Here is a 27,246-nt window from a genome sequence, read left to right as displayed (position 1 = left end):
TGTGCCCGGGACGCTAATAAGTTGTTATTTTTTTCTTTTGCCACAGTGACGTTCCATAAACTTTTGACGACCGGTGTACACATCTGCCTCCGTGATTCCTTTCGAGTGTGCGCTCCCAGGCAAAGGGAGCATCTCTAGGAATTTCCGCCGGCAGGGGATGGTGCCGCGTCGTCCGGGTAGGGCAGCCCCAGCGCTGAGGAGACCAGGCTCAGTAGAGGCAGGAAGAGCGAGACCAAGCCGTGCCAGAGTCGGCAGGCCGACTTGGACTTGAGCATGATGAGCCGCCAGGTGAGCGCGATCAGCGCGGCGTATAGCAGCTGCTGGTAGATGTACAGCCTGCGTGCACGCATGCGCGCGTAGGGCGTCTTAGACTTTAAACACGGATACGCCTATACATGGGAGTTAAAAGGGAGAAAGCTGTCCTTTTAGGCAGTGGGACAGAGGACAGCTTTATACTTCTTCCTGTTTAGAATGTAGTTCATCCAACGGGCGCCGTCATCTCAGGCTGCTAAGGCTTCCGCTTTTGTTATTGTGCCGTGTAAAGCCCTCATTTGAAGCCAACACGCAAACAAGAAAATTGTCCCACACTAAACTCGTTTTAAAACCACTGCAACATTCGATGACGAAAGTCGAATGCAGCAGTGAGTAAATCCTTGTGCTAATAGCTCAACTTCTTCAAAATGGCCTAGCTCGTAAACTCGACCTTAAAATGCATATAGGCGTGGGATTAAATGCATGCCATTACACGACCAAAATACGCACGCGCCTAGAAAAAAAGGCATCTTGACAGAAGGTAGTATCGTGCTTTTCCCCCGTTTAATGACCACAAAATGAAAGCAGCAAAATGGCGACCATCGTGGAATACCGCGTGGCTTTATAAAGCCCAAAGTGCTTAAACGAAAGACTGAGCACACAGTTCCTAGTTCGTTTTTCAAACTCAAGGTCAAGCCTCTGCAGGCGGCGTTCCATATATTTCCTGTTAAATGTTGCAGGCCGTTAATTAAGACGTCGCAAGCGCAGTGGTTACAGAGAATACATTGTGAGCGCTTTCGGGAAACCTGTCAACTAATTCCGGTACGTATGCTCTGCGTTAAGCCTTGCACAGCTGTAAGCGCAGCCCTACGCGATCTGTGGCTTTCCGGTAACGCGCTCTCCCTGCAACGCTCCTGTCGCCCTCGGAACGTGCACAACGCCCCTGCGAGCGGCGGCCGTCTAAAGAGAGGCACCCCTTATAGCGCGAGTTAATTTCCGGGCCTCATCGCCTGCGGCTTGGGTCACGGTCAAACTTCTTTGGCTGCGACGCGCTGATGTCAGCACAGCGACTGCCGCCGAGACAGAGTGACGTAGAGAAAGGGGGAAAAAATACTGTTCAAAGCGCATAGCCCTCCGCCCTTGTCGCTGAGGCAGGTACCCCTTAATTTAATTCAGTGCAGTGAAAAAAGGCGTCATGTTTCCTCGGTTGTACTATTCTTCATGTGCGATTCCTCCCTTTTGCTTTGTTGCTTACAATGTGGCAAGACAGGATGCATTGTGCGTCACTAAAAAGAACAAAATCTTTAGGGGACACAGAAACCCCAGTACAAAGCTTGGCACGTCTCTCACAGCACACTTGCAGCTTTGGGACCTTAAACTGCACATGCCATACTAGACGTTTTTAGCATATACCGGACACGCATACCGGTTTACCGGACGCCTCCTGAGCACGCACAGTGGCGCCGCCTGGCCGCACGCATGTCACTGCGCGCGGGCGCGGAAGGAGTCCGGTAACCCGGTATGCGTTTCCGGTAGTGTGTCTCCGGTATATGCTAAAACGTCTACTTCTTAGAGAGTTTAGCGACATGCTTTATATCCCAATGGGCACAGAAACTCCCTTGGACGTCCTGAGACGTCCAGGGAGTTGTAATGCTCATTGGAAAAATCCCTACGTGTGTCTTTGATAGGATTTCGAAGCCTGAATACGTGTACAATGCCCTTCAGCAGCGCAGACACAATCAAGGGTGATGTTCGGAGACCTCTTTGTATAGTTCATAATTCGCGAACATGACCCGTAGTGCTCGACCCGAGCCTGCACATATAGCTGCTTGTATATACCTGCGCAGCGCGCTGCGTCCCTCCGGCACCGTGGAAGGGTCTTCTTTGAGGACGAACTTGCGTGTGCCCACCACGTAGTCCTTGAAGTAGTTGCCCCAGTCCAGCAACCGCAGGTCCGCGCAGAACGTCTGCACGAGTGTACGACGAGACCGTACAAGGACAGCGCTCTACTATCTGCCATGCACGCTTTTTCTTATCTCAGTATTCTGAGCAGTAGTTCTCGATCAGAATACAAGTTTGTTCATACTGAAGCAGTCCTAATCTCGTAGAAGAATAGCTCAATGGAGGGCTTATAGCGACAAAAGTCGTCTCCTTCAGTGTTTGAGCCTCCTATCAGCATTTGTTTTATTTTATATGTTTGCTGTCATGTCCTTTAAAGCGTAGAACTTTTATACAAGACGAGAAAGGCAGTAGCTCCACTTTGCTATACATTGTGAGCTCACAGAAACACCTTCCACTTGTAACTATTCAGCCCTCTCTTAAAAGAACGATGGAAAAGAATGGACTCATAATTTAGGTGCAAGACTTATGACATACACATAAATAACCGGCACAGATGTCGCACAGCGTTACGAGTATCATCAATATGAAAGTCGAGGCGCCACCATCGCTGGCGTAGACTGTCAAAGCGCACCTTCCGGTCGGCGGGTGAGACTTCCTGCAGGAGCGCAAGCAGGTTGTTACAGTGGAAACGCCACTCGTGCGTGGTGAAGTACTCGAGGGAGACCATGACCTTGTACAGCTTGTTGAACAGCCGGAGCATCCTGCACCGACGAACAACAAAAAGTGCAACCCAATATGAAGTATGCATGAGAGCAGTTTTTGCGAGCCTACTACATATTTGACGCTCAGAAGTTGCCTTGTAGTTCTCTCGGAAATGAAAGAACGTCACTGATATACTAACATAGCCTAGCTTTTTTTTTAATTTCACGTTACTTCGTCGAGCTATGTGGCGCCCTAGCTCAAAGTTGAAAGTCCGGAAACGTAGGCCTAGTTCTCCCTGTGCACAATAGCACGAATATGCGAGTTATGTTTCCGAACACCGCAAGCAACGTGTAACGAAATGTCGAGCAAGCTACAATAGTTACATGTAGTCTGAGTAAATTAATGTTATGGCAATAAAAGTTGTAACGAAAGTAACACAATAGTAATCGATTACTTTTCTGCAATTTTCAGTTACTTTTCTGGGGCTGTAATTGACTACTGTAATCAGTTACATTTTAGATGGAGAAATATTGTAATTGTAATCGGTTACTTATTTTCTGTAACGTGTGCAACACTGATGCGGCGTGACCCACCAGTGAGCCACTGGCGAGCTGCTTCTTTAAGTCTCCAACAGATGGCAATAGCGACCTTGCATGGCTTTTCGCGGCTCTTTTGAAGTTACCAAGCTATCCCTCGTCTTCATCACGTGACTCAGAATTCGTTTCCGCGCAGCTTGCATACTGGACGTGACCAAACGGTGACTCCCTATTCAGTTAACGTGTTCTAAGAGACCTGCATATTCAGCGCACACCACTGTGTGCACTCACTTTGGCTTCCGGCCGGACAACCAGAGGTAGGCGTCGAAGAACACGGCAGGGCAGCGGTGCTCGAAGAACATGGACAATGCGTTCAGGCAGCGGCTCTTCTTGAAGCTGCCGCCCGGGTGGCGCACGGCATGAGGCATCGGGTGCCACAGCAGCAGAGGGTACGCGATCGTCTCGATGTCGCCCCACGTCAGCTTGCGCAGGGTTCCCGAAGCGACGTGGTACACCGCCACTTTGTCCGGCCTGTGGGTCGTCGGGTGAAATACCGTCAAGCGCTTACGTCTTTAACCTGCAGCTGTAGTTACATAATGTTTTGCTGGTGGGTGGGAGCAGTCGTAACTGAATATTGAGTGTTGAGCGGCTTGTTGCGACAGCCGCTAGAGCATGGACAGAACATCACAAGTGGTCAATCTTCTGAATATTCTTTAAGAAAAGAAACACACAAACAAGAGCCGAACAAACGGGCACTGAGTTTTAACAATAATTTATCCAAAGGCATCACTAGCCTACAGAACTGCAGCTGCATCCCTTGATGCGAAGGCCCAATCCCACCAGAAATTGATTCCCTCGGGATATGTGACAATTTATTTAAAACTTCTGCCCCACGGTACCTGGGGACCCTCAATTCCCCGAGGAGAAAGCTCGCTGCACATGAGGGAAAAAAGATGAGTGGCACACACCTGTACATGGCAGTGTGCCAGGCGACTATGATCATGGTGTTTATGACCACGTCAACGGGCACGAAGTCGGCCGCCTTCTCCGTGTCCGCCACCATGGACCGAAGCAGACCTTTGCCAGACTTGACGAGAGAAAGGAAAAAAAGGGTTTGTGCAAGCCCATTTCCCAGAGACTGAGCCTGTTTCACAACTAATGTTGCAACGATGAAGCCATGGGGACGACCACTGGATAACTGCTCGAAATATCTCAAAAGATTGTCCAGAAATCTTAAAGGTAAGTTATAGGGGCGGATATAGAAAGAGGCGGCAGGTGGGAGGGTCGAGCCTAAGAAACACTATGGATGGATGGATGGATGCGGCTGAACCCTTTAAATCGGGCGGTGGCTCAAGACACCTAGCCATGACTTATCAAATTTTACTCTTCTCTCGATTTTAGCCACCAATCAGATAACCTTAACTTGGTTACTTCTACCCGCTTAAAATCTACTTTCCCTTCCCTGTCCTTAAACCCCAATGCCTTGGATAACTCAGCCCCGCTGCTTTCCACCGTAGGGTGAAGCCCTTTACAGAAAAGTATCAAGTGTTCAGCCGTTTCCTTCTCTACACAAGCAACGCACAACGTGTCTATCTCAAGGTACCTGACTCTATATGTCATAGTCCGCAAAACTCCCGTCGTGGCCTCAAACAACAAAGAGATTCCCCTACAATTATCATAGATATTTTCCTTGGCAATTTCCTGCTTAAAAATCCTGTATGTTCCTAGTGCTGATTTGGTCAGCATCCCTGTTTTCCACAAAGCTCTCTCTGTTTCTTCAACCTTTTTCTTAACTGATAACTGCTGATTTGCCCCCCCTACTGCTGTCCAGATATTTGCTTGTCAATTTTCTAGTCCGCTTTCTCCATTTCGTATCAACATTCCTTATATACAGGTATATGAAAACTTTCCTAGCCCACTGCTTTTCCCCATTTTTCTCAATCGCTCCTCAAATGCTATCTTACTGCTAGCCTCTCTGCTCTCGAAAGACGCCCATCCCATATCACCCTGTACCCCCTGATTTGGCGTATTACCATGTGCTCCCAAAGCTAGCCTCCCTACGCCACGTTGTTTAATTTATAACCTTGCTTGAACATCCGGTCGCATGCAGAAGACCGCATTACCGAAAGTCAGGCTAGGAACTATGGCTCAAATGGGACCGCCCCCTTCCGGAGTGACCCATAAATCACGCCAAGGTAAGTTATGGGCATGGGCACTAGATTCGTAGTGCACTAAACTGCTGTAAATGTAAAGGTTTCGTCAGAAATACACAGGCCACAGGATTTGCTGCAGGGCTACTATGTGGCGCTCATGTAAAAACTTTACAGGTGCTAATCTCTGTGAAAGGGAAGACGGTAAAGATTTAAAAAGCTGGCAGTGTGACACGAGTCACGTTGCACAGTGCGGAAACAAACTCGGCAGCCTGCATAATTTTGACAGAGGCCGTAAGTAGCTTGATGTGCTTGTTACCACAGCGTTTCGTACAGAAAAAGACTTGGAAGATTGAAAAAATAAAAAGAAAATCTCCAAGGCATCGTATCCGCAGGCCGGATAGATAGACCAAAAGCGACAACCGACGACACTCCAAGAGAGCCACGTTACCAGGGCGACAATGATTCTGTCCAAGGTATCCTAAGCACAGGACGGAATTAATTTTTGCGCAATCACATGTGACAACACGAAGAAACAGACAGGATGAGCGCTCGTCTCGTCTACTTCTTTGTGCTGCACTGTATTGCGCTAAAAGATAGTACGACCCGAGCCATTATCCAACTAAACCCAAAGGCAGGAGCTATTAAAATATATCGAAGCCCGTGACCATAGCGTCCCTTGGAACTGCTTTGCTGCGTGGAACGCTCAGCGGCGGGCGATTATTCTTATGGCCATTATTAGTATAATTTTTTCCCACTAGTTGAGGACTTCAGTCTTGGAGAACAAAGGACCGGGAGAGCAGTACAAAGAACTTCGTGTTGTTACATGCAGAAAGCATTTCCTGTAGATGCAGTTTACGAGATATATAGGCCCTGGCTTTAACAAACTGCCTTTATAGAGTCCTTTTATTATCTCGTTGCAATATAAAACGAGCGGATGTTTAGTCCATCGTTAAATGAATAGTATTAAACAGGGCTACCCGAATATGATGACTACGTAACTTTTATTTCAAGGCCAATAAATTTGACTCTTCAGCATTACAGTCACTACTAGGGCGCTGTTGTCACTAAGGCATGCTTACGAGGGGAGAAATGTTCTCTGCTGCTTCTGTTATCACCTTGTGGTGAACACTGTGCAAATCTGCGAAAGCCTGCTCTTGATGATTAATTGCCTAAAATATCTGCCTTCGCGTTAATCTTATCTCTTCGGTCCAGTGTTGCGTGGTGATTTCCTTCAACAGTGTGCCAACTAGATCGCATTTCCTTGTTGATATGGTTTTAGCTTGCTCAGTGCAACACACGCTAAGCAATCATTGGTGTTTCTGTACGGCTGCAATGCGAAGAAATAATGTTTTTTTCTCTCAATTTCTTTATTATTTATTGCTCCTTCCCACAGTGCTCACCACAAAAAAAAAAGACATTTCATTACTATTGCTAAGTTTTGTCGGTAAATCGAACTCTCCAGCCTCACAAACGGCACTCGGTGAAAGAAACATGAACTTTGGCTTCTCCAGTTTCATGCCTACACGGCTTTGGTTAAAACAAGCGCATTTAAAAAGGTGCATAATATGCGGTTTATAAATATTTGTTCCACAGGGAAAAGAAGGTATACTTACAGCCACAAGAAGGCCCGTAGGTCCATTAATGTTGTCAATCCAGCCCTACGGAGGATACAAAGGAAAAAAACAAGAATAAAAGCTTGCATCCCACATTCTTAACTGATTGTAAGTATGCATGACCTTATTAAGTTCGCAGATATTAAATAACTATGCAGAAAATATCACCTTCATCTCAGCCGAGCGGAATACCCTGCAACCAGACAAAGGTCTGTGAAGTTTTAGCCTTGTGTGTGTTTGCTGGAGGAATGAATTTTTCGCACACGTTTAATTTAAGGCACACAAGTTAGGTTTTTTTCACCATTTAATAGTTTGCCAAAGGTAGTCCTGTTAACCTACCTTTTGTTTGTTTCCTTGCTAATTCCTCGCTTACTATCAGAATGTACAGTGGCTCTACTGTGGTCAGATATATTTATTTATTCCTTAAACTTCCAAAACACAGCCTCTAGTAAACTGTTGCTCCTTCACCATGATGTTGAGTATTAGCTTAGCCTCCGTTATATTAATTTTCAAACGTTGCTTATAACTTTGCCGATCAACGAGTGCCCTTCCTGGCTGCAATTTATGTTTGAAATTGCTAAAAACGGACGTGGTCAGCGAATTGGGAGTTGCGAAGGCAGTTCCTGCTTACTTTTATACCTTATTCTACAAACTTACAAAATTGCACAAAAATGCATAAAACTGCGATATATATTCTACAAGGATCGCTGGCAATGGCACTCACAAACGTTTCATCAATAAAAAACACAGCCAGGTTACCACTCTGTAAAGCGAACACTGTGGAGACACACTATATACAAACCGTGCGCTCACGAAAACTAGGCGAGTTTTAATTACCAATTGGCAAGAATTGTGGCATGGGGCTGCCCTTTGTCGGTCGTGACAGCTGTTACACGCCTGAAGACGAGGAAAAGTGAAAAGGCCTTATGACCGGAAGTCAACTCCTAAGCCTATGCAAAGTATAACACAACATGAAGCTCCGCTAAAGCTAGCAAAACTATGCCCTCGTATCTCTGGTAAGGACAAGAAAATAGAAGAAATGAACCCGAAAAAAAAAGCGTACGAGCGCTAGGTGGAGTGTGAAACAGGAGCGGCCTAAGAATTACCGCTATCGTGCGGCAAAACTGTTTCGCCAAACAGGCAGATGTGTGGACGATCGTTCGAGGGAGCACGAATAAAACTGAAAGAACACCGAGATGTGAAGATGTGCACTTATTCGCACATTGCAAGTCTTGCACGAGGTGTGCGCCACATTTTGAGAGTGCTAATAATATCAGCAAAAGTGATGATCAAGCCGCACGTGAACTGCTGGAAACTTATCATAACACAAGGAAAATAGGGACTGACTGCATGAGCGATGCTTCGGTTGCGATGTACATATCGGAATACGAACTTTTCTCTTCCACACGATAAGGTGTTTTAAAATAAGGGTCGGAGCTTGCATTGCGTTTGGCACGTGTCCATCTGTATTTATGTTTTGCTTGTTTTAGTATGTGCGCGCATGTGCGACGCAGGTCGACACGGTTCGCTTTGGAACCGGCTCGCTACTCCGCGGTTCTCCGCGCGCTATTGGTGGCTTCGCCATGTGACGACGCCCCGAACTGGCCTGCCTTCTTGCGGCGAACCAATTTCGAGCGCAGCATCCGCCCGTGGGTGTGCGTCTTCTTAATGAGAACGTAACTCTTGCACTGCATAGTTAAGTCTGAGATATATATCACAGCTCTAAATAATTTCTTCCTTGGCAATGACACCGCATACGGTTTCATGCAGCATTATGGCGGACAGGATGCATTCATTAACGTTCCTGGGCCTTTCTACTAGTCCCCGGCCACGTCTTGCCCGACTGTCCTCACAAGGTACGGTTTATCATCCTTCTTTGGCAACTGTGGGTGCAGGAACGTAGCCGCCGTGCACCGCCACCAATGTGCACTATCCCATGGCGCTTGTCGGCTCTAGCACAGCGCGCACGTGAGGTCGGACGACTCGCTCGCTCACCCGGAGTAGCAGCAGAGCCGTAGCCACACTGGATGGATGGATGGATGGATGGATGGATGGATGGATGGATGGATGGATGGATGGATGGATGGATGGATGGATGGATGGATGGATGGATGGATGGATGGATGGATGGATGGATGGATGGATGGATGGATGGATGGATGGATGGATGGATGGATGGATGGATGGATGGATGGATGGATGGATGGATGGATGGATGGATGGATGGATGGATGGATGGATGGATGGATGGATGGATGGATGGATGGATGGATGGATGGATGGATGGATGGATGGATGGATGGATGGATGGATGGATGGATGGATGGATGGATGGATGGATGGATGGATGGATGGATGGATGGATGGATGGATGGATGGATGGATGGATGGATGGATGGATGGATGGATGGATGGATGGATGGATGGATGGATGGATGGATGGATGGATGGATGGATGGATGGATGGATGGATGGATGGATGGATGGATGGATGGATGGATGGATGGATGGATGGATGGATGGATGGATGGATGGATGGATGGATGGATGGATGGATGGATGGATGGATGGATGGATGGATGGATGGATGGATGGATGGATGGATGGATGGATGGATGGATGGATGGATGGATGGATGGATGGATGGATGGATGGATGGATGGATGGATGGATGGATGGATGGATGGATGGATGGATGGATGGATGGATGGATGGATGGATGGATGGATGGATGGATGGATGGATGGATGGATGGATGGATGGATGGATGGATGGATGGATGGATGGATGGATGGATGGATGGATGGATGGATGGATGGATGGATGGATGGATGGATGGATGGATGGATGGATGGATGGATGGATGGATGGATGGATGGATGGATGGATGGATGGATGGATGGATGGATGGATGGATGGATGGATGGATGGATGGATGGATGGATGGATGGATGGATGGATGGATGGATGGATGGATGGATGGATGGATGGATGGATGGATGGATACGGCTGAACCCTTTACATCGGGCGGTGGCTCAAGCCACCTAGCCATGTCTTGTGAAATTTTACTCCTGTCTTGCTTTTAGCCACCAATCAGATAACCTTCGCTTGGTTACTTCTAACCTCTTAAAATCCACTTTCCCTTCACTATCCCTAAACCCCAATGCCTTGGGTAAGTCAGCCCCGCTGCCTTCCACTGTAGGGTGAAGCCCTTTACAGAAAAGTATCAAGTGTTCAGCCGTTTCCTCCTCCTCTCCGCACGCAATGCACAAAGTGTCTATCTCCTGGTACCTGACTCTATACGTCTTAGTCCGCAAAACTCCAGTCCTGGCCTCAAACAACAAAGAACTTCCCCTACAATTATCATAGATATTTTCTTTGACAATTGTTGACAGTTGTTGTGACTGTTGTTTACTGTACAGATCTTCTGAGCACTGCACACCATCCAGGGACGGGGGCGGGGATGGGGAGCAGAGTCGTCAAGTTCTGGGCACGGCGATTTGCTGTCGGCTCAGGTTTCACGGTAGACGCAAAGCGCAGCAAACGCAGGGACATAAGAAAGAAGACGGACAAGCGCTTTCTTACGTCCCTGTGTTTGCAGCGCTTTACGTTTACTATGGGTCGCCGTCTAGCTCGCACCCACACCAGGTTTCATGCCGACAGCTGTTCGACGCACTGTCCCTTCCCAACACCGCTGTCCTCTTTCCTCATCTGTGTGGACCACAACGCCAACCTACGACCAAGATCTCAGGAGCTGCACTAATAGCTGACAATGGATGACAAGCCCTGATCAGTTTGAGTGGGGACGTACCGCAGTGAAAAGATGACCAGTGATGCTTTAGGATGGAAGAGTAGCTGCTGAAGGAAAGGAAACGCAAACAGAGACAGCAGTGCTTCTTGAGGAAATAAAATCTGCGGAGACCGGGTGTGATCGGGCCTGCTACAGGACGGAAATGATTGGAGACTAAAAGGAGAAGCCTTTGGCCCTCGCGGCGGACGTAACCGTGCTGCTGCTGATGATGATGGTGGGTCACGTATAAGTTTATTCTCTAGTGCGGATAATGGAAGCACTAAATAATCAGCCATCGAGGCGCTTCACGAGTAGGAAAACACATCATACAGAAATCTCGACGGCTACGAAGAATTTTGTTTTTCCTATACCGCTATCTATCCAGCTATCTGTTTTCGTAGGACATCGTCTTTGTCTACAGATGCCGAAAGCATTTCACTAAACTGACTGAGCCAGCTTCACATGCTCTCCCGAGTATCAGACAGACTGATTTAATCAGTTTTTCATTTCGTACGAGCCATAAGTCGCCTTTTCGTGCCGACGTCAAATGTAGAACTATGCGAAGCCTACCTCTGTAAGCATTATCGTGCGAAATTTGATTGCCAACAAGCTAGCGATACACACACAAAAAAAGATATGCGACTAAGTTAATACACGGGTTGCCCCAAACTGCATTCTTTAACTCGCGTCGCAGGGAGTACCGTTTGTATTGTGTTCGGAGAACAGCCCTAGCACATCCCACCGGTATGGGCTCCTGCCAAGCGGCCGTGACGATGGAAGGTCTGACGATTGCCACCGGTATCGAGCCCTTCTCTTCGGCCAACAGGCTCTCGGCGAGGGCCTTGGTGAAGGTGTACATGTTGGGACGGCTTCCCAGCAGCTTGGGCGTGATGGCCTCCACCAGTGCGTCGTCCATCCAACTGCGTAACATAAAGTAAGTGTACGACCCTTATAAAAATGGTCTATAGACAGTCTACACACTTCTTATAGACTGTACTGCCTTCATATAGATATTTCTTTCTGTGTATTCATAGTCTATAGACTTTCTATAGACAAAAGTCTACTACAAGTGTATGGCCATAAATCTATAGATTGTATACAGGATTTTTATTACCTATAGACTGTTCTCTAGGGGTTGGTTGTCCATAGAGAGTTTATAGACTTCATAGACAGAAGTCTAACGACAGTCTGTAGACTGTCTAAAGAAATTTTTGTAAGGGGAGACACCCATCAGATCATGAAGCGGGGAACCACACATTTTTGTCACCACGTTGATATCTTGACGATAAGGACACTGTTAGATATATCGAGGGCCTACATTTGTTGAATTCTCACCCCAGGCAATTTTATTTAAAATCATTTAATTTTTCACGATTCAACTCTGTTCATGCTCGAGACATCTGAATGCACCCCTTTTTCCTTCTTAGAATAAGAGGACCTCAAAGGAAAAATACCTTCAGCCGCTCCAGGACTCACGCTTAAGGTTTACGCTTGAAAGTTGATTGCTGCATTACACCTCAAGAGAGAGGCGTAATGTCTAACGAGCCTTACATTCGCGATCGGGGAATCGCCTTCAGAACAAATTTTGCCTTTTGTTATTTCTGTATTGTTAAGTGTTACTGAGAGCTCCGTTTCTTTGATGACAACCCTTCTCTCACCCCTCACTTGAAAAAATAACTAAATAAACGAGGTAAAAGTATCCGCGTACACACACCTGACGGCGTCGATGACGTTCTGTGGATCAAAAGGCGGCGGGTAGATGACCTCAGCTACTTCCTCCTTGTCGCAGTTGCAGTACGCCGTTGACACGTGTACAAAGGCCTGTGCACAGCAGAGCACGCGAGCGAATCATCTCGAAGCATGAACCTCAACATAAGGCAGGCACGACATTCACGTCATTTCTCAGTCAAGTGCGTCACGGGCACCATTTCGGCGTTGAACGGCCAGCTTCAGCCGAGGAGGCCGGAGGAGGGTGTGTGAGGGGGGGGGGGGGGGATAAGCTGATTAGACACACGCCGTAGCCTTTCGCCATGCTGCATAGATGCTTGAGGGCGGCGGCTTTAGTGCATATCTCCTATAGAGGAACCTGGGTCAGCGATGTAAGCAAGATGCGGTGGCGCTGTTGTCGCCAGCTTAATCGGGTGGGGGCGAAAAGTAGGGTTAGCGCCCGTAAGAATAAATGAAAGCAAAACTTTTCAGAGCAGTTTCCTGATTTCACAGTGCACAGACGGTGTCGTTCGTTCCTGAAGAATAACCTAGTGCATCTAGAGACACTTCCTAGAGATGGGGAATAGTAGGGGGGGGGGGGGGGAAGGGGGGGAGGCTTCAAGTCTTCTAGATAGTAGAGGAAAACAAGGGTCAAAATTATATCCCCTATATCATGCCTATTGAGGAGGGCGTCTGTCAACCCCCCCCCCCCCCCCCCCCCCCCTTTTCTATGCCCGTGTATGGCCCAGACGGTTGAGAATAGTCAGGTGGACTTCTAGAAATGAGCCGGAAACTGCAAGCGCACTGCGCCGCTGGGCTCAAATGTCGCTGTGATACACGGAGGAAAACATCGCTTATAGTCCCTGCGTTATAAATGCGCCAATCGACAGGAGCTTGCTCATTCCTCCAAATTTTTCTACAGCCGCTTCCTACAACTGCTACGACTATTGCTACTGCTTGGTATACGAGGAAAAAAGTGAACAGCTGGAATATGCAAAATGCATTTGAAGAAGTTTGCACATCGCCCTACACTCTAAAGAAAAAGGAGTAAAAAGGGAGTCTACTTTCCTCTAGCGCATTCCCTTTTATCAAAAGAGTGTGCGCTAGAGGACAGTTTGCTCGCTTTTTACTCCCATATAGGCCTATTCGTGTTTAGAGTGTAGTGCACGAGAGCGCGGACCGAATGAACAGAACGCGCCATTAAATGAATTTGATTATATAAGCTTATATATCAACGCGGGAAGCATATACATTTCAAGAATTAAGAAAACTGTTACAACTGTTGTTTGAAACGAACGCAACGGTTCGTTCTAGCTATTTTCATAAAAAGAAAGATACTACGCAGGACATAAAAAAAATGCTCGTATTACGGTCGGATTTGAAAGCAATGTTTCAAGTTATAGGCTGCTTCCTTCGTAATATGATGAAAGTAAACTAACATGGTGGGGGGTGTTCATCTAGTGTAAACAAGTGCGTTATTTCTTAATTGACATGTATAATTGTATCTTTATTGACCTCCGGAGGGAGGTGAGCGCAAAACTTCAAGTAAAATGCTTCAAATACGATTTTTGAAAACGTTTTTTACAATGAAATGATTTTTTTTCAACGAAATCAGCCACGTACGCGAAAACCCGGAGGCACCTTCTAATAAATATGCCCTGCTGGGTTTACAAAGGAGTCACTCGTGCGTCAGAAGTACTGTTTCGAAGACATTATTCTCGAAATTTTTTCGAGTTCTAGAAGAACCTGCAGTAGGAAGAATGACTCCATTGGGAGGTTTTTTCTATCTTAGACGCTCTCGAACTTGACTGATTGAAGCTTATCCGCTATCCCGAATAGCTACAACTTTAATTAGTCGTAACTAATTATGGAGTCGATAAAATGAAGATAGCTTTACAAGTACGTGTTCCAGACAACCCCCAACTACACTGCTTCAGTATTATTCTTGCGAAATGTATATCTTTTTTCCTTACATACACTTCGGTTCAAGCCTGCATTACACACCTTATACACGAATATTAATTTACTAAGAAAAGCTACATGAGAACTAATATGACTTCATCGTTTCATGCAGTAATAGGCTCCAAGCAAGTGCAAATTATGTCGTATTGAACAGGAAAATGATAACGACAGTATTTGCCTCTTCGATGGTCATGTTTTTTATTTCTCTACATAAAGCGGGTTCCGGTTAGCCTCCATCTAAATCATGATGCTGATTTAGTACCCTGACGCGGAAAATATTTTCATGAATAGAGCGGTAAAAACCGTTCCATCTGCAGAAGGGTGTACCTTAAGTTTGCTCATGCCTTGACAAAGCTGCAGCAATCTCCTTGTGCCCAGAACGTTCATGTCGATGGAGCTCCTGGAAGACAGGTACATTCATTAAGTACACTCGCGTTAGTGTTATGTGGCTCAAAGCATATCAAAGACGGCGAACAAGTCCGCTGAGCGTTTTTCATAAGCCCGACCTTTAAACACTTTACAGAGTGATTGCATCTGCGTTACTGACATGGTGCCTCACAGATATAAACGTTCTACTTTTTTTGATACTGCCAACTCTGGAATAATCGTTATAGGCGACTGCGCACATGAGAGTGCTCTAGTAGGTTCGATTAGATGTGGGCAGTACCACAACGTTAACAGTCAATTCCTTCCTTACTTCAGCCGCCGCAGTGGCTCAGTGGTTATAGTACATGGCCACTGATCCTAAAGGCGTGGGTTCAATCCCGGCCGCGGCAGTCGCATTTCGATGGGGGCGAAATGCTAGAGGCCTATGTGCTGTACGATGTTGGTGTACGTTAAGGAGCCCCCACGTGGTCGAAATTATCTGGAGCCCTCCACTACGGTGTCCCCATAGCCTGAACCGCTTAGGGACGTTAAACCCTGTGAACCATAAACCAGTTAATTCCTTCTCCAATTGAGATGGCCTGCCCGAGCAGAATTTGCTGAAACCTTAAAGGGGCTCTGCAACTACCTTCTGAGGAAAGCACATCAACTCGCTCAATCCCTGCATTGTGTTGTCATGAAAACTTGAGCCAAATAATACACTTCTACATGCATCAGAGGACCCACAATCACGCGCGAAAGTTGGCGAGCCCTTCCCGGCGACTTTTTCATGCTCGCACCCTCCTCCGTCGCTCGCATCTACGCATACATGTTGAGAGATGGCTATTGGTTAGATTCTTTCAGACGTCAGGCAGCTACCAAGGCCGCGGCCAATAAGCCGCGCAGCTCAGGCGGATCAGGAAGCTCCGCTGCTGGAGGTGGGGCCGGCGGAGGAGCGCCGACATTCGAGCGTGAAAAAAGTGACGAGAGGAGAGGGAAAAGCGCGAAAACGCGGAAATTCGAATTTTGACTACAGAAAAGTCAGCTTCTACAAAGCGCATTAGAAAATTTCTTGCTGGACAGTATTCGTGAAGAGGCGTGCTTAAACATCCCAGCCATACTGGAGCTTTATTAGAGCCCCTTCCAGAGCCCCTTTAATAAGTACACCGCCTCCTACAATACAAAGTTCACACGCCCCCAAAGAGCACGGCTTTAAGAATTTGCTATAGTGGACAGCCGCAAACGGTGATGCTCTTTACTACCTAGAGTGCTGCGATGGTTCAAGCAGTATAAAAGTGGTTGACCTCACACACATGCTTTTTGCCCGCCCAGGATGGTACCGGGGCTCAAGAAATGCTCATCAATAACTTTTGTTTGCTTCTAAAGCCCACCCTCAAAAACGCGCCGCAATGTTTGGGGGCATCACTCGTATGTGAAGAAAGGTTTCGTTGTTGAAAAGATCAATCCTCGATCTCCCGATTAATCCTTTACCAAGTGCTATACTACAGTTCTGTACAAGACGATGTCACGCATATGCTCATTGGCTGCATTCTATAATACCAATGAGAACCTTGAGTATTTGCAGTTTATTCTAGAACGCAATGCACTTCGTCACCCACTGAATGCTTTGCAAATGCGGTAATGCTTCTTCACTCTTTCATTTTCTTTAGTCACTCGCTCAGCTGGCACTGATAGTGTGTGAGTGAACACGTGTCTGATAAAGCTGATCGAAGTTTCTTGCGAAATTCCCTCAAACCGACAGCTCTACACGTTTTTCGCTCCGACCAAGAGCTTTCGCGCGCCAATGAGCTTTGCTCCCTTATTCGCGAACTTTGAAAAGAACACGCAAAGCGCGAATAACAAAGTGGGAGCGATAGTCTCACATTTGGCAGTTTTACAGTACCAACAGAGGTTCATTTTTTTCGAAATAAGCCAAGAACATGTTCTAGCAAATCTCCTGCGCGCTCTTCAAAGCAGCCTGCGATCGTTTATTAGAGTGAAAATGCGCATCAGCATAAAACCGGCAGCCACCTCTCCCCTTCCCCCGCCTCCTCCTTTTGGTCTAACAATTTACAGCAAGAGTAAAGCCTACCTCTGCAACGAGACTGTTCGGCTAATATCGAGCCTTGCATAGTAATTGGCATGGAGCATTTTGCAAGCATTTCGGTGATGTCACACCGACCGACGTTAGACCGCATTGTAAATACCGCGGTTGCTACAGTGCTTACTTGAGCGGCTCGTCGAACTTCACGATGGCAGCCGAGTGGAAGACGAGCTCGACATTGTCCAGCAGCGCCCTTCGGTGGTCGGCACTGAGTCCCAGTTCCGGTAGGGTCAGGTCTCCTTCTACGGGGATCACCTTGCCGCGCGCAAAGTGCGCGTTCGAAGAGCGCACCGCCTGGAAGATCTGCTTCCCCGCCGAACAGGAGCCGTTGTGGGTGCGCGAAACAGCGAGACAAAGCGAGGAAAATATTGGTACTTCACTTATCCCATTGGTTCATATAGTGTGGTCAGTATATATCTAGAAGGGGCACTCAAGTTTTGTTTTACAGTGAATCCTCGTTATAACGAAGAATTTATAACCTAATACTGAATATAACTAAGGAACAACCATACCCCTTGAAACCTCCCATAGAAGTCTCTGTATCTGATGCCTCGCTTTTACGAAGTAAAATTTCCCTACAACTGCATTTAACAAACCTCCTGTGAACCCCATGGGCACTTATCACTGAGTACGTCAATTTATAACGGTGCCCAACGTCTAGGTACTGAATAGATGTACAAAATTCAAGTCATCGTACCGCAAAATAAAAGAAATAATGCGGGATTTATTTTTTATTGACATGGACATAAAATGAGATGTCGGTGCTCGATTATGGCGCCGGCTACTCTTTTGCACATAATTGAAAAAAGAAACACTAACTGGCGACATAACGCTCAAAAAAGCACAGCTACAACATACACAATCCACAAGACAAATAGTGCAATGGACACGTCAGAAATGCGGACATAAAGTAGAAAAATAAACTACAAGTGATGACATTACCTTGTGACATAAAATGAGGATATATTATAAGCAATGATATGTACTAATCACAGTAAACGGTATTAAACCACAAATTCATGAAATGAAAAATAAACAATGAGCCGCAACAGTAACGATATCACATACATAAGAGACATAATGGAAATGATTGCCAGGACATCAGGGAGCAGCAGGAACTTATCCTGTATGGAGCCTGCACAGAGCGATTGTTGGGCCATTTCTTCAGCTTCGGCACGTTGTTGCACGCTGGCACGCCCTTCTGCGGCAATAATTAGGTCTGCAGTCTCTGCTGAACGATGTCACACTGCGCGATGCCCACGACCCGCTGCGCCATGCTGTGCCTCTACAGAGTTGCCTAGCGAGTGAGTGAGGTCATTGCAGCTGCCTCATTCTTCAACTTCCTCACACCACATGGCCCACTGCGAGCGCGCTCCTATAGCTCTATACTCCATCTCGGCACTACCAAAGCTGCGATGAGTGCACAGGCTTTCGTTTCGACTCACCTCGCCTATAACAAACATATGAGCGATAAATTAGCTTTATTTTCATTTAGGGTGACAATTGTGCCTCTTCTAGTCCTAAGAGGAACATTGGTTTGTTTACAACAATGGTTCCCGTTGTAACAACCAGATGGCGTCACTGGGCTAAGCTTAGCATTTCATCTCTGCATACGCTGAACTTAAAATACTAATGTGACAAATGGCGTAACATCCCACAAAATGCTTGCGTCTAGCATACGTAAGCGTGCATACGATTATGTTAGGTAGACAGCATCGATTGGGCTTTTTCTAACCATATGTGTACGCCGCGAGCAGACGACGACGCGCAGGAGGAACACTTTTAACATGCTCTCCTGATTGGCTGACGGCAGCTCTACCTTCCACAGCGCTGCAAGGAACTTATGCGATGGAGTATACTTCTCTGGTTCTAAGTGCAGTTTCCGTTTTCGCAGCGTTAGTACACAGGTAAAATTGTTTGGCAGTTCGCTTCATGTGCTCGACGGTATCGAGCTTCCGCTGGCTTCACAGAGCCATGCAGACGGCACAACAAAAGCGCAGAACAATTTATGCTGACCAGAAGGTGGCCATCAAAGCCGTCGGACTGGCGTGCGCATTCAACACAAGACATCCTTGTCGTGTGAGGAATTGATGTGGCCCGCGTGCTCGTAAGCTATGCGGCGAAGCCAACTAAAACATGTACTCGCGTTTATATTGTCGCCACGTGCCTTCTTTTAAAAGTGGTCGATATAGGCTCCAGAATCTAGAAAACGGAGGTAAATATTCTGCATAGGGTTCTTTTGCTCCTGTACAGACATTATTCTTCTAAGACCCATTTTCCAAGCTCTGAAGCGTAAGTGGGCTGCGGAAAGAAACAGGCGCGCGATGGCAAGGCTGACAGGTTAGGTTTCTGCGTGTTGAAGGCTCCCGCAAAGCATGTAGGCGGCATACTAAATGCCGGCTATGTTATCCTCGCTATGCACAGCGGCACGTTAGCACGTTGTCATGCGATAGTTACAACCAAGATCGCGTACTGCTATAACGAAGCAACGGCTATAACGAAGAAATCGCGGTGCCCCATCGACTTCGTTATATACGGGGTTCTATTGCATTTATAAAATTTCAATCAGCGTAAAGGCACGCGTAGAGAAAGGGCGACACTGAGCTGGTGGATTCAAGCGCAAGATCAGAATGTAACGTGCGAAACGTACAAATGTCATAAGCATGTTACAGTGAAAAAACAAAAGGCATCAAAAGAAGGTGTGAATAGCGAAATTTTGCACCCCAAAATAAGAGATGAAAGAAAAGTCAATAAACCTGATCTTACAAGGCCGCCGTTTCTTTAGCACGAGCCTAGGAAGGACATTTAAGCGATTATTCAGCTGAAAGAGAGGCGGAATTTGTAAGAAACTTGCGCAGCGTCCAAGGGCTAAAACTGACGTAAGCAAACGTCGGCACAGAGACAATTGCCTCAGTTTCTAGAAATACTCGCTTGACAAGCAGCTCCCAGCAACAGGTTTTTTTTTTTTTTTTCCGTATGCCTGTGTCAAAGTGACAAGTAGCAGATCACGTGCTCTGTGGACGGCTCCGTCTCCCAAACAGTCGTTTCACGTCTGCCTGACTGATACCCATGCCGCATGAGCAAATTTAATGCCATGAAGTGCTTACTGCTTTACATTTTAATGGTATTCGCGCGGTGACACACGCATAAATTTAATGGCATTAGCCTTACTGCCATTCGTGAGCTACTGAGTTCGCCAGTACTCTCGTCCCTATTCTACACGCAGGAAAGCATGCAACTTTGTCAGTAGTAACTTTCTGATCAGTGGTAAATGGTTAATTCAGAACTTCCAGTCAGATGAGCCATCTCTATACTGCATTTTAGATGCGAAGGGCGCCATTTTTACCAGCACTTCTGACAGATTCTCTCGTATTTTGTGCTGACACGATTTTATGAGTACTTTTTCAACTTTCCAGACAAGAACAGTGGTATTTTCTGCGCAATAATTTTTTGTATTACATTTGAACAACGTTCCTGAGATATTGTGCTCATTAGCAATGCTTATAAGCAGGTGAAATTTTTGAGCGCCTTGCAAGCGTTATCGTCATCGCGAATTCAATATAATGACATTAAATGTGGACATGTAGCACCAACTGCGAACATAATGGCGTTAACAAACTTAAGGCCTTAAGCAGTTACTGCCATTTCTCTTGTGCGCGTGTGGCACGGGTATAAGGTTGCCGTATGCATTGGGCTCGCTTGGTCTTGCTTTCCTTGGTGACCATGCTGCGTCTTGTAATGAGACCGTTGGTTATGTTTTTGCTCCCATTCACTAACGGGTGGATTTATAGGCGATTCTTGGAGGTCGCGGTCCTATTTGCGCAAAGCCTTTCTTGTAATTCCTTCGTCAAAAAAATGGGACAAAGGAGTAAGCCGGGCTAGTTGGTAAATTCTTTGCATGGAAACAGCGCAGCAGACGGGACCAAGCGCCCATGTTTGTGTCTTCCTTTCTTGGTGCCGTCTGCTGCGCTGTTTCCATGTAGAAAAAAATGTTTTTTTTCGTGGTTATTTCATTCAAAATTTATCGCTGATGGAAAGCGGCCTATGAATTCAGTTTTTTTGTTGCGGATCTCTGAGGCTAGGCTACGCAGCCATTCACTTTCATTTGATGATCACGGAGTACTTTTCGGTACTGACGTCTCGAGCTTGAACCAAGTGGCGGAAAAAAAAATATACAATTTTCAAAATTTAATTTTGTCGGCGATAAATGTCTTTTTCTTCCAAACAAACATCAACGTAACTACAAAGAGTCCAATAACCGATTTTTACTGAGGACAAAAATGGAATGGATGTTGTCCAAGCCCTTTAAGCACCAACACTATGCTGTGTGAGTGTTTTGTTCAGGTTTTTGCCTGCCATCGCTTGCCATCGAGAATGGGGAGCGTAATAAAATAGCAATTATTTGCTGCTTGGTAGTTAATTTATCAACCACCCAAAGCACGAAAATATTAAAGCTGTACCGGCGATGGGTCCAAAACTACGGACACAAGTGGCCGGTATATTTTATTTCTCTGCTTTATTTCCACTTTAAAAAGGTAAAAACCGGTCGACGCTTACCTCCGTGTCCAGCAGTTCGTCTAAACGGGCTTGTGGCGATGCTCCTCCTTTGGCCCGCATCAGGACAAATATTCGACGCAGGCCACCGCATGATCGGAGCAGCTTCTCAAGCAGTACCTGCGACAGGTGTGGATTAAAGAAACCGAACAAAAACAAACAAAGTACTGTTGAATTTTGCTGGATTGAACTTAAAGGGACATTGATGACGCATTGGAGCTGGAACGACAGAGAGACCATTCTCACCGAAAACAGAAGTTTTATTAGCTGCAAAAGAAAAAAAACGAAATACAGGTGTCGCCATCACCGGCAAATTTTGCAAGTAAACTGCTTGCATAGACACTGAATTTCGGGCTCGGATCCCAGAGGCTATGCTACACCGCCATTCACTTCAGAATGGCGGCACCAGCCCTCCTCGATTTACACGTCACGCGTTTGATTCGAAGAGCGGGAAAATTTTTAAATTCAATTCTCTGCGCCATATTTTTTCTGTTGACAATCATTAAAATAGTCAGAAAGAGTCGGGAAATCAATTATCACTTAGAACTATAATTCGACGGAATTCTCCTCAGTGCCCATTTCATGTAATGTGTGTTGGCAAGCGAGTATAGGCCACGCAAAAATATATTTTACTTGATACTGTTCAAATTAACCCATAAAAATGGTCTATGGGAGCCTATGAAAAACCTTTGTGGTAATTCATGTCAATCTATGGCCTTTTATGATCATCTAAACATACCCAAAGAAGTGCTTATTGTCGGCCATTGAAAAATCTGTAGTACTAAAGCTTTAGTTTTCGAATCGTGCAGCTGTTTCTTTAGCTGTCTATAGAAAAGGATATCCGCTTGATACTGCAGCTAAAGACGGTGATCGGGCAGGCTACAGCTATTTGGGCCTTTGGCCAATCACCTACCAATGCATGCATCCTAGACAACTCTTAAAGGAAGGCTTCAAGGCGCAGGGTGTTTTAAAGGGGCTCTCAATAAAGGTGCGGTATTCGTGGGCTGTTAAACGAATACCTTTCAGCAAGAACTCCTTGAAATTCGTTTGGTTGAAGCTGAGTTATTTGTAGTCGAAATTTGAATTTCAGCGGCTTCGCGCCTTTCCCATTCCTCGTCACTTTTTACACGCTCAAAGGCCGGCGCTCCTCCGCTGGCCCCACCGCTGGAATTCACCGGCGGGGGAGGGGGGAGGGATAGAGCTTCCTGACCCGCTGACTGGTCGCGGACATGGTGGCTGTGTAGCACCTGAAAGAATCTAGCCAATAGCCATCTCTGAACACAATTACGCAGAAGCGTGCAACGATCGAAGGAGGGTGGGAACATTAAAAAGTCGTCGCAAAGGACTCGCCAACTTTCGCTCGGAATTGTTGGTTCTCTGCTGCGTGTAGAAGTATATTAAAGCGTTAAAGAGCCCGTGTCGCAGGAAAGCCGGCGTCCTCGTCGGTGTCTTGAGCACGAGTGAAAAATCCACGAAAAATCCGCAGAGGAGCAACCTAGGTGGGTCACGTGACGCTGTACGTGGCGTCATCACAACCTGCCCACCGGATTGTGAGCTAACTACTCACCGTGGCAGTTGGCAGCTTAGTTAATCATTGGTTGCGAGAGGTTGCTGGGGAAGAGCAATCTGGGTCTCAAAAGTCTTACAGGTGGCAGCACCTTCCACCACAGGGCAGTGGCACATCGCTTAAAGAGGCTCTGAAACGCCTTCTGAGGAGAGCACATTAATTCACTTAATCACTGCACTGTGCTGCCATGAAAACCAGAGCCAAATAATACTCTTCTACACGCAGCAGACGACCCACAATCGCGCGTCAAAGTTGGCGAGCCCTTCCCGGCGACCTTTTTAGGCTCGCGCCCTCCTCTGTCCCCCGTATCTGCGTAGACAAGGTGAGAGGTGGCCATTGGTTAGGTTCTTTCAGACGTCAGGCAGCTACCGTAGCAGCGGCCAATAAGCCGCTTATCTCCGGCGTGTCGGGAAGCTCCGCTCCCAGAAGTGGGTCGGCGAAGGAGCGCCTGCCTTCCAGCGTGCAAAAAGTGACGAGAGAAGAGGGGAAGGCGCGAAGACGCTGAAATTCAAATTTTAACTACAGATAACTCAGCTTCTACAAAGCGCATTAAAAAAAATCCTTACTGGACACTATTCGTGAAGCGGCGTGCTTCAATATCCCAGGCATGCCGCAACTTTATTAGAGCCCCCTTCACAGCCCCTTTAAGCTCTGCACCACTCCGCCAGGGGTTGTATGAGGATTCATAACTATCTATGACCAATTTCGCATATATGGGCATTAACCCATTAACGTCCTCGCGTGATACCCATAAGGCAGAGCTAAAGTGTCCACTCTAATTTTTATTTGGCTCAGGTGTTCATGGCGAGAGGATGTATACTGATTAAGCGAGTTCATGCACTCTCCTCAGAAGGGGTTTCGGAGCCCCTTTAAAAGTGCTTACAACAACAACAACAAGAGCGCTCCTGCAGCGAAACTTTTGGCTTGTGAATTCTATTTATAATCGCAGCAAGCACTTTTACGACAAAGCCGCCGTTAGAAAAAAAAAAAAAACGCTCATGCGAGTTTTTTTCTTTTTTGACTTGCTAGAACTCTCCAACTGAACATTTTCGTATACCACTTTTGTTTATGAGCTGTTGAATTGATTTTACCTTATTAATTATCTATCATGCGGTAAATGTACTCTTACTTGCTGCAGGTGACTCTTAACAATATAATGCTGCGGTTTCAAAGCCACATCATGCTGCAGTATTTTTTTTTTTTGCACGCTTGGTGAACATTACAAGGGGTACCCTGTATATATTTGATGTTATTTATTTATGCATTTAAGGTAGTTCTAGTATAGCAATTCATAATTCTAATATTACGTGCAAGTACTGCATCATAATCTTAGTACATAGACATAACACTCAACTAATAAAATACATCACGTATTCTTCTGCATACAGTTGTTAGCGTTGCAATGCAGCTTGCTCTTTATATCTGTAGTTACAGCGAAGTTATCAGCTTGTTCAATGTATGGAAGAAAATAATGCATGTCCCACTACGCGAATAATGACTAACCATTTTATCGGATTATTAACTCCTGATCGCATAGGCAGGCTTCCTTACAATAAGATCTTTATTGTAACAAAGCCAGCTTTAGTGGGGATTCTGGAAAGTGTTGGCTCAATGGGACTTGGATTTTATTTACTACCAATATTCATACTTCGAAACGCATCTGTTCTGTCTGGTATTTAAAATACTTTTCTCTTTACTGTGTCTTACTCTCAGTGCTTAATCCGTACACTGTAAAACATTTGTCAGACAGTTTAGAGCCCAGGAGATTTTTTTTCTGAGCCATAGCGTGTGGCTTCTAATGCATTCCCAGCGTTCCAAACTACCTGAAGGTAAGAAGATCTCTGGTCATGCCCACTCTAGCTCTGCAGGAGCCCCACGACACATCTTAGAAGCAAACTGCATGTGCTCTAAACTTTTCACGAAAGCAGTACATATTGTGAATAGTTAATGCTGCGCGGTCACTATTACTAGTTATTTTCTATTCTACCACAATTCGTCTATTCCTGCGCGCGTAACTTACATATGTGAACATTCTAACACGGCATGATACTGAACACCACTGACCGGTCGTAATCACAAAAACAACTGTAAACGCTGCTTCGACTAGGTAAGCTTTTTCGCAATACACAAGTGCTTGTAACAAAGACAGCTTTCATGGGCGCCGTCTAGCTTTTTACTATGGTTTCTCTAACATGTGCACGTTTAGAGAGCCAAATTAGCGTTAATGTTATAAATTGCAATTTTGAGATTGATTGTGAGAGTTACGAAGTATGTGTAAACATATATCATAATCAAAAGTAAAGCTGCTACGAGTTTTGCGTAGTACGACGTCGTTACTGCATATTTCAATAGAAAACATAGAATCACATCTGAAACAATGCATACTTAGAAGGGCAAGCCGCTACCTGTGAACGTGGCTCCAATAAGCACTCTAGTTTCACTCGTGATCGCACGAGATGAATCAAGACTGTGCGCGGAAAAGCAGCGGTCAGGATAGACGTCTCTCTCTCTCTCTCTTCATGCTTAATCGTAGCCACGCTGCTCACAGGGAACTGTGTACTTACCTTTCCCATAAACCCAGTAGCTCCAGTTATAAAAATATCCTTGTCTTTGTAAAAATCGGATACAAAAGATTTATCCATGGATGCCATCCTGAGCTCCATCCGCCTGTTTCCCAATGGGAGCATGTTAACTAGCAATGCTACACCGAGATGGCGCCTCTGTTAACAATAGTAATTTCTATTTCGTTACTTAATTGATCGCAAATAAACTATTTAAAACAATTGGCTTTTATTATATCACTCATCAAGTATTTAAATACTTTGCTATCGCATTAGAATTGCAATAAGGAAAACTGTTTGCACACGCTGACAGCTAAAACAAATTTCACCGCAATGTAGTGCCCTCTGTGAAGAGTTGGGAAAAACAAAGTCTTGGTGGCTTTTATAAAACATGGTAGAGGATACGTGAGCGAGGCGTCTAGTTCTACGCAAGCGGCACATGTTGTAAGGTATCAAGAAAAACATTCAAAATTGTCACAAAGTTAAGCAAATTAAATACGTTCTCACATAACTAGGGCGTGTGGCTGCTGGTTAGAGCATTTAAGCTTGCTAATATCCTGAAGCAAGAAAAAGCCGGGCAGTCGTTTGAGGTACAAGTGAAACCACTTCACTTTTCTAGCCCTACGGGTGCGTAGTGAAGGCAGGCATTCTGGGATACGCCCGGCGGTGCTCCGTTTTGCCGTGTAGGCTGTCGTTCGCTCGGCTGGGTGAGTGAGTTGCGCCGAAAAAGGAAAAAAAAAAAAGCGCAGGAAAGAAACTGAACAGCGCAACGTCAAAACGAAACGACCAACAGCGGAGATTGAGCGCAGCAAGCAGCAGGCCTACGGCGAAGGCGGCGCGGACGGCTCCCGGGGCGGCCGAAACAAGCACGGGCTCTCAAGATGGTTGCAGCGGGCTCTGTAACGAAGCCCAACCGACGCTTCGCCCGGACCTCAACCCGGCGACGGTCGAAAGCCGCCTGTGATGTCGCCCGTCATTCAAACAGGCCAGCGTCCGATTAGGCCTAGTGGCTTGCTGCTCGGTGCACGGAGCGTTCGCCCAGACGTGCGGGGAAGTTGCCCGTAGGCTTCCCTGAAGAGACTGCCGCGAGCCACGATCTAAAGCTTGTGTAGAAAGGCCGCGGCGCTGCGTGGGCCCAACCAAGCGGCCTCAAGATGTGGAACATGATGTGCGACGTGATGCCGACCATTTCGGAGGACAGCATCGCCCAGCGGAGCGGTCAGTTCTCCGGCGATGAAGCGAACTTCGAACAGCTCATGGTTAACATGCTGGACGAGCGGGATAAGCTCATGGAAACGCTTCGGGAGACGCAGGAGACGCTCACAAACACGCAACAGAAGCTTTCGGAGGTTGAAAAGGAACGCGATTCGCTGCACAGGCAATTGCAGGCCAACTTGCCGCAGGTAGGCCACCGCCGCAGCTGTGTATTGTTTCACCCGTTTATTTCCCTCTTCGTGTTGTGCGGAGCCCCTTTAAATCTGAGAAATGCTTGCATGTGTTTGCAAGCGCGTGAGTTTTCTGTGGATGCGCCCAGTGCATT

The 27,246-nt window shown here is 46.4% G+C and overlaps 2 protein-coding genes across 3 annotated transcripts in view; one reads left to right on the top strand and one right to left on the bottom strand.

The window, feature by feature from the left end:
* LOC144130443 (fatty acyl-CoA reductase 1-like) lies at positions 1-25,812 on the bottom strand. Its single transcript, XM_077664361.1, has 12 exons — positions 25,710-25,812; positions 21,582-21,698; positions 17,149-17,327; positions 14,885-14,957; positions 12,603-12,709; positions 11,631-11,808; positions 7,099-7,143; positions 4,301-4,419; positions 3,624-3,863; positions 2,726-2,855; positions 2,092-2,219; positions 1-336 (listed from the first exon to the last, which is right to left on the bottom strand). The coding sequence occupies exons 1-12, from the start codon at positions 25,806-25,808 to the stop codon at positions 135-137; spliced, it is 1,617 nt and encodes a 538-aa protein (XP_077520487.1). The 5' UTR covers positions 25,809-25,812; the 3' UTR covers positions 1-134.
* Positions 25,813-26,348: 536 nt separating this feature from the next.
* Liprin-alpha (PTPRF interacting protein alpha) overlaps positions 26,349-27,246 on the top strand; it is a 77,942-nt gene continuing 77,044 nt past the window's right edge. For both annotated transcript variants that reach the window (XM_077662204.1, XM_077662203.1), the window contains exon 1: positions 26,349-27,109. In XM_077662204.1, the coding sequence (XP_077518330.1) occupies positions 26,861-27,109 (249 nt within the window). In that variant the 5' untranslated portion in view covers positions 26,349-26,860. The remainder of the gene's footprint in view (positions 27,110-27,246) is intronic.

Source organism: Amblyomma americanum, chromosome 4 (assembly GCF_052857255.1).
Source record: "Amblyomma americanum isolate KBUSLIRL-KWMA chromosome 4, ASM5285725v1, whole genome shotgun sequence".
Lineage (NCBI taxonomy): Eukaryota > Metazoa > Arthropoda > Arachnida > Ixodida > Ixodidae > Amblyomma > Amblyomma americanum.
Note: the sequence above shows the minus strand (reverse complement) of the source record. Positions and strands in the feature narration are given on the sequence as shown.